Below are 15909 nucleotides of genomic sequence, written 5' to 3' on the forward strand. Positions count from 1 at the left end.
ACTCCAACATTAAAATGAAACGTGTAGCACTTCAGGGCTTGTCAGAGTTAGTATCAAGATAAAGAAGCCCAAGTACAACAGAAAGAAAACAAGCATCCATCATCGTTCGATTATATGAATAGGTAGGTACAAAGTTGAATTTTGATTACTTACAAACGTAGGTAGGTAGGTACTTAGTTTCTATTTAAATCAAACCAAGGCATCAGCTAGGTAGTATAGGTAATTTATAAAATAGCTACCTAGTACCTAATACTTGCTTATTTTGGAATTTATTGTAGCAAATAGGCACCTATCTAAAATTACGAGCAATTATTCTTTTTTGCGTCAACGAGTTTTTTGTATTATGTCAACTAAGTACTTGAAGCTTGTTGGCTCTATATAAATTGTTAATCATCATCATTGTCATTAACCCACCGCCAGCTCACTATTGAGCAAGGGTCTCCTGTTAGAAATAGAAAAGGGTTTGGTCATAGTCCATCACGCTGGCCAAGTGTGGATTGGCTGACTTCACACATCTTTGAGAATATTATGGAGAACTTGCAGGCATGCAGCTCTCTTTACGATGATTTTCTTCACCGCTAAAGCAAGTGATGCTCGATTACTAATAAAACACATATAGCTGTGAAAATTTAGAGGTGCTGGATCGAACTCCTGACCCCATTATAAATTGGCGACGTTTTAACTACCAGGCTATCATTACTCGATAGAAAACATCAGATCAGAGACAACAAATAACATACTTAAAAAAAAAGATTCCGACGAATTGAGAACGTCCTCCTTTTTTCGAAGTCGGTTAATAAGTTACAATTTTTTCAGTCTATGTTATTCGTTCTTATTAAAAGGAGAAAGAAGGAAGCGGGTAAGATTTCGGCCACTTATTCGGAGTGTCCCGGGTTGGACTTCGGCCGCTTTATCTTTTTGGAATTATGTGAGGTTATATTCGTTTCATTGGTAGGTAATTAAATATCAACAGGGCTCTCTCCGTCACTTACTCCATACAATCGTAGTTCCCATTTCATTTGAATATTAAACAACCAAAGTCCATGAAATTTTGCAGACATAGTCTAGAAACTAATATCTGTGTCTGTGGTGTTTTAGATTTTTCTAAAAATATGTAGTTTTAAAATTACAGGGGCTCAAAGATTTGTATTTTTCGTTAAAAAAAGGCCCAACTTTGTGCTCGTTTTTCTAGACAACGAAGCAATTTAATGAAATTTGGAAAAACCACAGACCTAGAAAATTTAATGAATATTATGTAGTAAAAAAATTATCGTTATATATTTTATATTGTTATAATTATGTGGGAACTACGAAAACCAGAAATTACACCCAGAAATCTTGAAAATTTCGTGCTGTCTCGATTTGTGCAAGCGGGGTGGTGAAGTGCGGGGGACGACACGTGAAACTGACAGAAACTGACAGTCTTAACACACGGGCCACATTTAGACTGCACCCGACTCCAAACTTGTCGATAGGTCTAACTAAATACACTGGTACATTTCAACTTGCGTTAGACGTATGCGTTACCTACTCAGAAGTTGCCTGTAGATAAAAATATGTCTCATGTTTGCTGGCAATAGCGCATGCATCAAACCCTGCAAGTTGCAACTCTCTTGCAACCTATTCCTCACGCAATACGCACAGCTTTAATATTATAATTTTTGACAATGTATACTATATGTAATGCCATATCACAGGTCACTCTCTGATTTATTGCTAACAATTTACTTCCAAATCAATTCCAAATGCAAAGAAATCTAAGTGTGTTGAATTCACACTGCCCAATACCAGGACCTTAAATGACATAAATTCATTGATAAATAATTATATGTTGAAAATAAAGGAGAACCCCGTGTTTCTCGGTATAACGTTAGATGCAAAGCTTCTATGGAACGTTTACTTGGTATAGATACCTTCAATATCAATTAATAATCGACACTTTTTAAATCCCATTAGCTTTAGTAGTCAGGTCCCCTGCAACATCAGGATTGAGGAGTTGGAATCCAAATTTTTTATTGAACAATGTCGCAAACTTTCTTTATCGATTAAAAAACTACCTAAAATTACCTAAAAACCATGAAATTTGGCAGGTAACCTAACTAGGTTACCTGCCAAATTTCATGGTTTTGAGTCAACGGGAAGTACCCTAGAGGTTTTTTTGACACACACGACAGACAGACAGATAGACAACAAAGTGATCCTATAAGAGTTCCGTTTTTCATTTTGAGGTACGAAACCCTAGAAAACGTAGGAACGGCATTCCGAACCAGTGGTAAATTTTTCTGACCATCCAAAAACACTTTGAAGTTTATCTAAAAGTTTACAGGAATAAAAATTTATCATTGTATTCCATTCCATTTCATTCTATTCCATTCTGTTCAAAGATAAATAGATAATAAAAATATTTGTCACCGAAACAATAATTTACGATACATCAACCAATATCAATTTTACTGATGACAATCTGACTATTACCAAAGTGAACGACTACTATAATATCTATTATATACGACTAACATAATATGTATTATAAATTGTGTGCCGTTTGCATTCTCACTAGGTTCTCATTAAGTTTGTTTTATTTGGTTAAACTTTCTGGCATTTATATTGTTATGACGTTTAATTGGCAAACAGTCTGTTTATTGGCTGAAACTCAAAAATTCAGCCAATCACAACAAAGAAAATATTATAATAATGATTGATGCAGCTTTCTGTAATTGAAAACAAAATATTTGACATTAACTTGAATGTGACAGTGTTTTCCGAATAGGGTTGCCAGAGGCCCCGTATTTTACTGGTTACCCCGTATTTCAGGATACAGAAACCTGTAATTATGAAAATAAAATACGGGGCAAATAAAATTAAATATTTTTAGGGTTCCGTAACTCAAAAGCAAAAAAGAACTCTTATAGAATCACTTCGTTGTCTGTCAGTCTGTCAGTCTTTCCGTCTGTCCGTCTGTCCATCTGTCCTTCTATCCGTCTGTCATGTGTTCATGAACAAATATTAGTATTTTCAATTTTCAAAGTAAGATAACTACATATATCAAGTGGGTTATCATAAGAAAGGGCTTTACCTGTTCATTCTAAAACAGATTTTTATTTATTTTTATACATATTTTTTTAATGCATAACAGTTTTTGATTTCTTGAGTAAAATGTCGGAAAAAATACCCGAATACGGAACCCTCGGTGCGTGGGTCTGACTCGCACTTGGCCAGTTTTTTACAAATTCAGCAGGAGCTGGCTGTCGAAATCAAACACTGACGTTATTTCCAGTAGAAAGAATATTTTCCTTTTGCGGCAATGCGTAGCCGAAACCCACTCGACATTGATCATGGTCGTAGCCAAGGCGGCGGGACTTGGTTTGAGGATATAAGTCTTTTTTACTCTTTTAGTCTTAACAAATAGATAGGCAAATAGATATACTGTCGTATTCGTAATATTAGTATGGATAGGAAGCTTTAAAAATAAAATCTTGCTATGGCTAAACTCGTTTCCCTTTCACTTTAATTTTTTCTGTATTGAACCAAAAACACTTACGCTCACTGCGCTCGCGCTTTTTTATTGTTGTATTTTATCTCACTGTCAAATTGAAAGGTGAAATTCCACTAACCAGGTAATTAGCCCATAAAGTTGAGCGAATGTTTTTTTCCTCATGACAGGATTCATTTCCGGCCCTGATAAAACCTCTCCCGCAATCGATTCCTGGCTACGGCCATAGTATTGATACTGTGAAGGTGGAATTACAAATTAAATGTAATTTTAAGTTAAGGTCAAGTGGGGTAAGAGAAACATACTTTACTGGTTTGTGAACATTTTGGCCTTCAGCTATCAAAATTATACATTTATTTCGATATTAATTGAAACAAATCTTCGCTTTTGAAATATACTAACATTTTTTTTGATACAGAACTAGATTGTTCGTATAATTACAGCACAATTTAGCAACAAAGCTAGGTCATAAAAATGTTCCTCTTACCCGAGATTTGGGGTAAGAGGAACACTCGATACTTTTCAGTAATAACTCGTGTTTTTAAGTGTTTATATAGCATGTATTAAATTTTTTTTTGAGTTAAGGGAATGAAAACCTTACCTCGTTAAAAAAAGGTCTTATTTAGGCTGACAGCATACAAAAACGAAATTTGGGGTAACAGGAACATATAGGTAAGGTCAGAGGTGCTAAACTTTTTTTGGTATTAAATGAACGTATTAAAAACTAGCTTTCCGCCCGCGACTTCGTCCGCGTTTTGGTTATATCGCGCTTGGCACAATTTTTCAAAACATGAACCCCCTTTAGTGTCCCGTGATCGGTTAAAATGAAGCCTATGCCCCTAGCCCCGGGTGTCAAGCTACCTACCTTCCAAATTTCTTAAGATAGGTTCAGTGGTTTAGGCGTGGAAACGCAACAGACAGACAGACAGACAGACATACAGACAGACAGACAGACAGACAGACAGACAGACAGAAAGACAGACTTTCGCATTTATAATATTGGTCGGAATAGTTGGGATAGAAATGTATTCTAAAAACAGATATGGTTTTAGTGAATTTCTTTACTTAATAACAATTTAAAAAATTAACTCGTAAGAAACAAAACAAACTTCTAACAATTTTGAACTTTTCTCACTTTGGCCTATACGCGTAATTGTAAACAACAATGTATCACAACAAAAATACTGTCACAAACAATAACATTCGTAGTGAAATATAAACTATAACATAATGTTTTGAAATATAACTATAACATAATGTTTTGAGGCTGCATAACCTGACAAAGCGCCACTTTTAACGGCCCTAACTGCTTCTAATAGTTTTTCTTTCGGGTAAGAACTTCTATCGGTCTTTTTTTCGTAAGCTCGAGGCATTTTGCTTTTTCTGTAACAAATAAACAGTTAAACAAATCATGGCTATTTACGGAACGTGTTATACCGGCTGACTTTTTAAGTCCTGGCCAAAATTTGTAGGATAAACCTTAACCTTTTGTATTGGACCAACTTTCGTACTCGAAAAAAAAAAATTTACTAAGTATTTCATACATTTTGGTCACAGCTGATCGATACTTTTGTATGCAACAGCTGACTTTTTATTTAGAAAAAGTTGTTCATATTCATAGGTAGGTTTATCCTACAAATCTTGGCCAGTACTTAAAAGTCAGCCGGTATTTTAGTGGATTTTAAAAATGTTTGTTACCCCCTGAAACCGGGAAAGAGGAACATATGTTTCTCTTAACCTAGTACAGCCGTTCCTCTTTCCCAGCTTGCCATTTTGAAGGTTATGTTTTTATTGACATCGAAAAAGCACTAAAAACACACACTACAAACAATACAATACGTAGAAAATAAAGATTAAACGTAATAATTACACTTACCATAGCAATCAACCGCAAAACTGATGTTTTTAATATTTTAATAACACAAACAAGGAACGCCGCTAGGTCTAGGTTTTTTTAGTTTGACAACTGCTTTTTTTTTCTCTCTTTTACTCGCTTATCTGCCGTGTTGTAGCGCCATGTATCCAAGAATATATGAACTACGCCTAATACTGTTATATCAACGTAGTGACCATAGAGCTCGCCGTTATAGTTTTCTTTTTACTAGTTACAGTTTCTCTTCCCCCCGCGTCCCTCTTACCCCACCTGACCTTAAATTGAAAAGATTGTATGCATGAAATGTATAACATTTTGCTTTACAAAACTAAGAATTTTTAACAGCTATTTAAATAAATAAATCTTTTATTTAAAACCACATTGCAAACACAGTTCACCAATCAAGACACGGCAACATACAGAGAAAAAATACAAAACAAACAAATTACAAATAAACTGAAATATCTAAATAGGCTTTCCATGCATTTCAGAGAGAACCACCGCCTATTTCTTCAAATACTTCAAATTTTCAAATATCTTCAAATATAAACCCCGTATTTTTGATGGTGGTAGCCTGTAAATCAAAAAGAGGCAGGTGGCAACCCTACTACTTCCTAGACAGAATGAAAAATTGTTTTCATTACTCGGTATGCCTACTGCCATAGTGTGACAGAAAGTGTGACGGTAGTTGTGACCTCTGATTGGCCGACTCTCTTTCACTATTTGCTAAAATTGATGATTGCAACAACAATTTTTTCTTTTTTGTAATCGAAAACAGAACACGGACGTCAAACAGGTTGACTAATTGCAATCACTTCTGACCGGCTAACATTGTTCCGCTAGTGGCTCAAACTCACTGTCGCAGCAAGAACATGGTAGATTCAGCCAATCACAGCAATTTGAATTGGTTATCACAAATGTACCGATCTAGGAACCGAGAATGCACGAACCAGGGCAGATAGAGATAAGAACAATAATATCATACGTAGGAAATCGACGGGGGATCGTTGACAACGATAGCCTTCTCTGCATGCCTGAAAGTTCTCCATAATGTTCTCAAAGGTTTGTGAAATCTGTCAATTCACCGGCCCACTACTGAGTACGGGTCTCTCAGAATGAATAGGGTTTAGTAATAGAGCACCACGCTGGCCAAGTGCGGATTATCAGACGACGTGACATTGGTGAAGTGCATGGCGCTGGTGTAGGACTATAAAGCAAACAAGAAGAAGAATGTACGAAATCTGTTAAACATAAAACACGGGTAGAGTTTCCTTATTTGTTGTTCGTAAGTTTATTCGTAAGTTTAAGACCGCTTTTACGAATGTTTTACGATGTCTTTTTAGGACGGACGCCAATTAAAAGGATATTTTGCTTTACCAATCTGGATACAGGGGTAGGCATTGAGTAAACATCATGGAAGAGCAAACTTTAAATTAATACAGAAAAACAACAACAAAGCAAAACAAAAATATAGGTAGATACCATTAAGGTGCCTAGCTATATTAAAAGTGTAGGGGAAAACTGATGGCGGAAGGGCCGGTTCGAATTAGAAACGAGGAGGCAAATCGCTTTGTACATGTCCGTGGAATTTAGACTACGTAGGGATGCATACTGCAGACCTTCACGTTGCCTTGCAGTACGACATGACAGTAGAAACGTGAAGGAGGAACCAGGTCAAAAAGTTCTTGGCCACACTTTCTAAAATCTTGATATCTTGTACACGTTGCCTTGCAGTACGACATGACAGTAAAAACGTGAAGGAGGAACCAGGTCAAAAAGTTCTTGGGCACACTTTCTAAAATCTTGATATCTTGTACACGTTGCCTTGCAGTACGACATGACAGTAGAAACGTGAAGGAGGAACCAGGTCAAAAAGTTCTTGGGCACACTTTCTAAAATCTTGATATCTTGTACACGTTGCCTTGCAGTACGACATAACAGTAGAAACGTGAAGGAGGAACCAGGTCAAAAAGTTCTTGGGCACACTTTCTAAAATCTTGATATCTTGTACACGTTGCCTTGCAGTACGACATGACAGTAGAAACGTGAAGGAGGAACCAGGTCAAAAAGTTCTTGGGCACCCTTTCTAAAATCTTGATATCTTGTAGAATACCGAGTGGCAAAAGGCACACCTGGTGAACGAGTCTGGTTGAAATATCTTAAATGGGACATTGCTGCTCTCGTACCTTAAATGTACCACCTACCACCCTGTGGTGGTAGGTGCAGACCGCCCCGCAGTTCGAGTTTAACGATAAAAACATTGATAGCCCAATAAATGAGTCAAACTGATGTTATTTTACGTCTGGTTTACCAAGGTTTTGCCATATAACAATAGCTGTTTATTACTATTATATTGGGTAGGTAGGCAGTAGGTATATAATAGTAGGTTCTGTTATTTAACTTTCAGTGGATTAGATATGGTTCAGTTTTCAGTTATCTTTGTCTGATACCTATTTAGCTAGGAATCGAAACCGGAAATTTTAATTTATACTTTAGGCAGGTAAGTATGGTTACGTTTCGTGTTATTCGTTTTTCCACTTCAAACTTAAACTTAGAAACTTGGGAGAAACTGAATTACTGATATACCTTTTTTTTTTTTTTTGTTGACGCTGGGGAATGCATTTACGCATCCCCCCCGGAAGCTAGCCAGCCAGCCGTGAGGCAGCCAGCCAGCTGAGGGAGGGTATGTGGGACTCGCCGGCCGAGAGGCGACCGGAATACCCACTAAACCCCAGCGGCGCTACTGCGCGTCGCCTGGCGACTGGGTCACGGGAACGGCCGAAGCAAACAACCGCGACCCAGCCAACGACGTCTGCCAAGGCAGACCCTCCACCAGGGACCTGCTCGGTCCCCACCACCGCACCTCCGGGACGCACCAACGAAGTGCGTCCCCCGACCCTGGGACGCGCACGTCGCCCGCGTCCCATCCTCCGCTTCGTCCACTGTGCCCTCTGCTAGTCAGAGGGACACGCGGAGAAACCTCCACCCCTGCCAGGTCATTAGCCATAGCCAACAATATCTCCGAAGAGAAATTATTAGCCATGTTACCGGGGCGCACCGGCCCGATCACTACTCTTCCCCTCGGACGCATCCAAAAGGGACCAGCAGCATCCAGGCACACTGGGAGGTTACCTGGCTGGCGCCCCATTACTGATATACCTAACTTAACTAGGCTACAAACTTGGAATCTTGGAACTCGGAACTTGGAATCACCCGTTCGGGCAGATATCACATGTCGTATGGCAACGGCAGGGGTGTGATTAATTTCCGCTAACATTGCCTTTCGGTGAAAATTGTTGCAACTGGCGTCGAGGAAAATTTGTATTCGATTGAAATAACCGCTTATTATTGGGTACGAATTTTTTTTGTGGCGCTCGCTCTAGTGTTTAATCACAGGCACAAATCTAGCAGAAAAACTGGTGTGCAGTTCTTCGATGTGTGAAATTCCACTTTAATATGTCGTAGGTAGGTTTGACCTGGTTCCGCCTTCACCTTTCTACCATCGCGCCGCAAGGCATTGTCAAGGTCAGCATTTATACATAGTTAAAATTCCTCGGATACGTACGAAGTGATTTGCTTCTTCGTTTTTAATCTAAACCGCTAGGATATGAAACACCCTTCCGCCATCAGTCTAACTTAGCCTTTCACTTTTAATATGGGTACCTTTAAGTCAAGAGCAAACCTTCATCATCACTTGCTAGTAGGTCTGATTGCAGCCAAGCGCTAGCCTACAATTAAAAAAAAAGGTTCCTCCCTCATCCACTGGTTCTCTGCACACGAGTGGGAAAATGAGTAGATGTTTGACCGTGTTTAGTGGCACTCTCTCGAAAATGCCTATGTTCAACAGTGGACGCATGCAGACTGATGGACTAGATTGGTTTTTTTATGTCGTGGGTATGGAAATAGTAAGAGAGCGCCTTCTTTTGCGGAGAAAAGGTCGGAGAGAGCTTCCGTAAGTGACTTTCCGCTGAATTTAATTTCCGCACGTGATTTTCCGCTGAATTATTCCTTGTTTTTTTAAATGACAGTTTCTATTCTATTCTAAAATCTAAATTTAGGTTCACTTGTTGTAAACACGGCCGCAATATTCTATTCAATTTGTTCAAATGTGTAACGCTGGAATGAAATTAATTTCAATATCGTAAATGTATTATGTCAAACAAAGTCCTACACTGGTACGAATGATAAAAGGCTATTACTAAGTATGGCAGAGGGCGAGGATAAAGGAAGTATCATAACCAGATACATCAGCGTTGTTTGCACAAAGAAATGTAATTTAATGCTTTTTCCTCCATTGTACTCGTACCTAACTGTTGCTATTCCAGATCTCTTTGTACCTATTTAATCTGAAATACTATTAATTTTACCTACTTGGGTGTATAAAATAACTAGATGACCGCCCCTGCTTCGCTCTGTCGGAATCCCGGAAAATACCTTGAGCGTGAAATTTAATAAAATCCTGAAATGTATATGTTGGTTTTTACCCGACTGCGACGAAGCCCGTTTGCGAGCGAACCACGAGTAATGAGTATTTGCGGCTTGCGGGTGTGGGGTGTGGGCTCCAAACTACGTGTAAGTTTAAATGAATTTAGTTAGCGGCCACCAGCGTCGAACGGAAGAGGTGCAAATATGCAAAACTCGATGGGAGCCTCATATTTGTGCCTTTTTGCGTGGGGCTTGGGGGCTCGAGCTCTTTTTCAGGAAATTTCGAAAAGGGTAATCGCGTCAACCGGGGACCCGAGATCTGGCAGCCACCTTGGGCATAGAATTAGTTTGACTATCCAAAGGGGTAATGCTGCCAGCATCTTGCGTACAATGCCTCGCTCAAATTCAAATTCAAATTATTTTTATTCAATTAAACTTTTACAAGTGCTTTTGAATCGTCAAAATAATGTGCCACTGGTTCGGAATGCCGTTCCTACCGAGAAGAAGTTCCTACCGGTGGTCTCCATGAGATTTTAGATTTAATTTAATTTATTTTAGTTTTAATTTTTTTTTACTCACAGCATTTATTCAAAATGGGTAACATTGCACTCTTTTTGATTGTCAATTGCTTATATATTTTTTTAAAAGTTATAATTTAGATTTAAGTTTATTTTATAGAATCGTCAATTATTATTATAGCTAATAAAAATAATTATTTTAATTAGCTTAGGTTTGAGTCGTATCACAATAGGTACAAAGTTTTGCTTGTAATGAGCGCGCTGGCGTGTTGGTCATGGCAGGGCTAGACTGGTCGCAACTGCCTGACACCGGCCTGTGCCATTTAGCCAGTTTGGATGGGTGGACGGACGCGACGTCATCAGGCGAGTCGCAGGGAGCCGCTGGATTCAGGCGGCGTAAGACCGTGGCGTGTGGAAGTCCCTACAAGAGACCAGCATTGGACGTCTATCAGTTGTTATTGATGATGATGATGGTGATGATGTGTAGTGTTGTTCGGGCAAGACAATTAGTGTAGAGATGTTTTACTGGAGGAGCAAGCCCCATCAAAGAGATTCAGGCGTCAAAAAGCGCTCCCTGTTAGCTACTTTTCTTTATCATCGAAACAATGATAATAATGTGGGTATTAAAAAGTTAGATACATTACTAGCGCAACGCAAATGAAGCTTACAGAAGACTACATATTTTGTAGCCTCTAGCCACTCTAGCCTTAGTAGTCGCTCTTGTATATGAAGACGATACGCACGTGATTTTCATTCCCACCTGTGTATAATTTGGCAACGCAGTGAAATAAAAAAATTTAAGCGTGTGCCGCTGTCGCGTTTGGAACATTTTTCTCAATTGTTTTGTGAGCATAATATATACCTATACTTATTTAACGTATTTTTATAAAATGAATAATAGGGATCGAAAAAGAAAACCCACATAAAAGTAGGCAGAGTTATCGTTACATTTTTTTATACATTATAGAACTTTAACAGTGTTTATTATCACTGTTTGTTATCATATCACTTATGTCATGCACGTTTTTTATACTATAATCTTTAAGTAGATTAGTAATCAGTACTCGATACAAGATGATTGTTAGTATTCGGTCACAAATCACGAAGTAAATACGTATAAATTTAATATGAGAGCAAATTCCTCTTTACCGGTAAAGCTTCTAGTTTGTGCTTTCGCCTTGCTACAACTAAGTACAAGTATGTAAGGCGAAAATATTGGTCCTCTTTATTCCCTATCCTGTGCGTATTTCGGAAAATGTGTTCTTATTTCTTATCTTTATTATAAGAGGCTCGGCTAGGTGTCAGGATTTATTTAACGAACGAACGAATGTGACCGCGGCCTAAAGGTTTTGAATTGATTTAGTTTCAGCTTGCCAGATGTCTTCAAAATTCGAAAACATAAAGTTCTCTAGTTTCAAATGGCTAAACGAACCCTCTCAATGGAGTTTGACAAACGACGTGCTTGAAGTCAGGACTGAAAATAAAACAGATTTCTGGCAAGGAACCTGGTATAACTTTTATTTTAATTCTGGACATGTTTATGGCGTTGAGCTCAAGGAGGATTTTACATTAGAGGTGGGTAATTTATTTTCTTTTGTTATAATATAAAGGTATCGAATCGGAAATGAGGAGATCCGTAGAAGAGCCGAATTAAGCGACATAGCACAACTAGTTCCAAGACCCTGCGCCCGTGTGCGCTGCACTGCACACTTTGCACCATAGGTAAAGCTGGCACTGAATAGGCGTAGTAAACCTTAAAAAACATTCATCTTTCATCCAAGGTGGACTGGTATGGTATGTTATTTTAAGGGAATTTTCTAAAATGTAAAATAAATTGTAAAATCTATGCTACCTACATTTGAGCAAATAAATGATGATTTGATTTGATTTTGATTTGATTTGATTTGAAATGGTTCTAGGTTGGTTGTAGTTCATCCGTCCGTCCGTCCATCCTTCCGTCCGTCCGTCTACTCGTCGGTCAGTCGTGGCAACAACAAATAATAAAAATTCCAAAAAATTTAAACGTTTTATTTCTTGTAAGATGGTACGGAAATCTTCGTGTGCGACTCCTACTCGCAGTTGACCGATTTTTTATTTCCTTCTTGTTCAGATCCTCATAGAAGCAGATTTCGAGACCCTGTACGACCAGGCTGGCCTGATGATCTACGTAGATGAGAAGCACTGGCTCAAAGCTGGCATGGAGTACAACGACGGGCAGTCGATGATCTCGAGCGTCCTTACCAACGAGAATTCTGATTGGGGCACAGGTATAACCTCCTTCAAATATTTAAAACTAGATGAATAGTCTAGATAGCGAGCGTGATAACCTTTTCGGCTTTTAGGACTTTTCGGCAGGTCGAGTTCGATCTCGGGCACACCTCAAACTTTTCGGAGTTATGTGCCCCAACACACTTCCGCCTGTTGAAACACAGCAAAGCTCCACTCCACTCCGTAGGTGTGTGTCTGACCTAAGATTTTTTATTCATTTATTTAATTTTGCAGGTGTATACCCTGGAAACCCAAAAAAGTTTTGGCTACGTCTGACTAAAGTGGGAGCCGTGGTCTGTGTTAAGTACTCTGTGGATGGAATTACTTGGACTCTACTGAGGTTAGGTCCCTTTCCGATAGCAGAGAAATACTTCGTAGGCCCTATGTGCTGCACGCCTCAGAGGGAAGGCTTGACTGCTAAATTCAGCGGTCTGACCTTACGCCAACCGGATGAAGATATTTTGCACTCAAACTAATTATCAGTAAAGGATTATCGTCATTTCGTCAGCCTGATGACGCCTACTGTTGGATATGGGTAGATTGACCAGCACTACCACACCCGTTTGTGAACCTTCTTCAATCAGCCACTTTTCGGCACCATCTTTCTATCGTCGATCCATCGTGCTGGAATGCGCCCCATACCAACTACTTACGCGATAAATAAATAAATAATTAATAAACAGACTTTTATTTCAAGCATATACCTACCTACATACTCGTATGACCCATAATTCTGTGTTAGAACGGAACAATCACTTAACCTTAGATGTCAGTACTTATTACTTAGCATAACTTAACTACTGATCCTTATATTTACATCCAAGGAATTTACAACACTAACCCGTGCTGGGTTAGTGTCCTCTTTAGAGAACTGTCTAACTTACTAGTTAATGTACAAAGGAGGGTGTTGGACGTTGATGTTACTCACTTGCCTGCGCACAATGGACGAGTCAGCCTTGCGCATAATCACGTAGAGAGCTATCAAACATGCGAACATCCGCACACATTGCCGTCTGCCGAGCCACTGCAGTGTCAAAGCTTCCTCAACATCGCTCTCAGCACATTGTCATAGTGAGCACGCAGAGCACTGTAGCACAGAATAATATAATATGTAGTACTAATACGTAATTGTAGCTCCATTGCGTGTAGTCTTACGCTATGGTACCTACTTTCTTATGTTCTTCTTATCGTTTTCTTTTTGATTGATAGATTAGATAGACTATTAGATTTTTTGGTATCTGCAAAAAATTACCTACTCTATTACAGCTATTAATAGCTCGTTCACACAGGCTGCGTAAGCGTTGCGTTAGTGTAGACGTAGCGCGTACCATTGCGTTGTAATGTAGGAACTGTATGAAACTTGGCACACCCGCTTGTATAAAGCGTGGACGTATGCGTAACCCTCTTTGTTAGGGGTTTACGCGCGTCACTACGCACGTGTCACGTGTAGGTACGCAATTGATGTGAATCGGCTTTTAAATGTCTTTTCCGTTGTAGTATATAAGTGTTCTGTGTGAAATTCCAAAACAGAATAAATTCCCTTTTCCCTTTATTTCTGTTCTAATTGAAAACACGCAGACAATACCTAGATTTTCAACCGGTATTGGCGTGAATAAAGCAATCATTGAAATGGAATTACTTTAAAATCCGAATTAAAGCTGGTACCTATTGATGTTGTTGACAAAGTCGGGAATCGGGATGTGCAAAGTCGATACTTCCCGGGCTGAGTGGAAGTCTATACTAATCAATTTCAACAATGACGATGCCGAAAATCTTTTAAAATTAAGTACAATTTTTGTACAAGCGTTTTGTACAATTTTTCCACAATGTACACACACACATAAACACACAAGCAAGCATGCATGCATACACGCACCCACTCACTCGCTCAACATAATTGCATGTATATATTTCATGGCAATTTTGTGTTGTACCTCCTTTATATTTTGTTGAACATATTTCTGGTTGTGACGGAGAAAGAAGAGCGGGATCCCTGAGATACAGGCTTCTTTACATTTACTTCAGGGTTCCCGACACCTGATGTTAAGTGATTACCGCCGCCCATGAACATTTGCAGCACCAGAGGAACCGCCGATGCGTTGCCGGCCATGCAGGAATTTGTGAATTTGAAACTAACCGGGCAATGTTAACTTTGCACACTTTAGACTTGGCTGATAACACTGATAAATAAATTATAATGTATTCAGATAAAATTCCATTAATATTAATGTTCATGTCTATGAAAGGTCTCTGACTGTGTTCGAAATGTCCCTAGTGATATATCCGAAGGGCCTTAAGATTCAAATTTTATGTATGTGAATGTTTTAGGAACATTCAGGCATAATGTTTTAATTCAAGTTGCCCCACTTGGCTCATAAAAATAGTCCTGACTGAAACGACCTAAATTGGTACTTTTCAGGAACATTTGGTTGTTAAATTGGTTGGTGAATCAAAATGGTTAGCGCCCATTGCGATATTACATAACGTAACAGAAAGATAGAGTAAATAGGTCACAGCAATGAACAGCTGTGATGGACGGACAGACGGACGAAGTCGCATCATAAGAATTCCTTACAGTTTTGGTAGGTAGGTATGGAAATAGGGATCTATAAAATGTGCAAGTATGTAGAAATAAAATTCAAATTGAAATCTAACTAAAGTTTCAGTACCTAATTGTAAGAGAATCGAAAGATTTGATTAGTAGAAAATAGAAATACATGGAAGTAATTAGCTCTCATTTCTTCGAATTTAAATGTTAGGGTTCCGTGCCCGAAGGGTCCAATGTGATCCTATTACTAAAACTGCTATAAAAAAATAAATACATTTCATACTTTGATATACGATTTTTTTACACCTTTGTTACCTGTTATCTGCCAAAGCTACCATTATCCTAACTTCATAGACGCAGATCGTTCCTCCCTAGTCTCTGTTTCGGGGACAATACGCAAAGAAACTTTCAGCTCGATATAAAATAACGAAGGTCAGGCCCTCGCGGGCTCTCTCTCTTTTTAACAAAATCCGAGAGAGATTAAGTATCCATGGTAACGAGTAACGGCACAATTCGCGGTATCAGGGAACATAAATCAAGTCAACCCGAGCAAAGCAGAATTACTTGCGATTTTTTTCACTGTTGGATTTCGTTATAATACGCCCCATTACGCTCCCTGTCCGGGAATAATCTCTTATCTTACGATGAATTTGACCCCTGACTATGATGGCAATGGGTAGTTACAATTTATACACCTACATACTAAGTTTACTTGTAAATAACTAGCTTCGTCCGTGATACATATAGGTAATTTATAGTTTGAACTAGCCAAAAAACTCGCGGA

At 38.7% G+C, this 15909-nt stretch overlaps 1 protein-coding gene across 3 annotated transcripts; it reads left to right on the forward strand.

Annotated features, from left to right (window-relative positions):
* Positions 1–36: 36 nt before the first annotated feature.
* Positions 37–13257, forward strand: LOC123867460 (regulation of enolase protein 1-like). 3 transcript variants are annotated; one of them, XM_045909509.1, is made up of 4 exons: positions 37–122; positions 11673–11884; positions 12420–12576; positions 12812–13257. In XM_045909509.1, exons 2-4 carry the CDS (start codon positions 11687–11689, stop codon positions 13051–13053), a joined length of 597 nt encoding a protein of 198 aa, XP_045765465.1. In that variant the 5' UTR covers positions 37–122; positions 11673–11686; the 3' UTR covers positions 13054–13257. The 3 variants fall into 3 exon arrangements, with proteins under 3 accessions (XP_045765465.1, XP_045765466.1, XP_045765464.1); XM_045909510.1 differs by lacking the exon at positions 37–122 and adding an exon at positions 7652–7723; XM_045909508.1 differs by lacking the exon at positions 37–122 and adding an exon at positions 11344–11500.
* Positions 13258–15909: the final 2652 nt, after the last annotated feature.

The sequence above is a fragment of the Maniola jurtina genome, chromosome 8 (genome assembly GCF_905333055.1).
Source record: "Maniola jurtina chromosome 8, ilManJurt1.1, whole genome shotgun sequence".
NCBI classification, from domain to species: domain Eukaryota; kingdom Metazoa; phylum Arthropoda; class Insecta; order Lepidoptera; family Nymphalidae; genus Maniola; species Maniola jurtina.

Coding starts and splice junctions, on each gene's coding strand:
- LOC123867460 (XM_045909508.1), top strand. CDS start 11,437: ATGAGAGCAAATTCCTCTTTACCGGTAAAGCTTCTAGTTTGTGCTTTC. Junction 11,885..12,419: donor AGGAGGATTTTACATTAGAG/GTGGGTAATTTA, acceptor CTTCTTGTTCAG/ATCCTCATAGAAGCAGATTT. Junction 12,577..12,811: donor GAATTCTGATTGGGGCACAG/GTATAACCTCCT, acceptor TTAATTTTGCAG/GTGTATACCCTGGAAACCCA.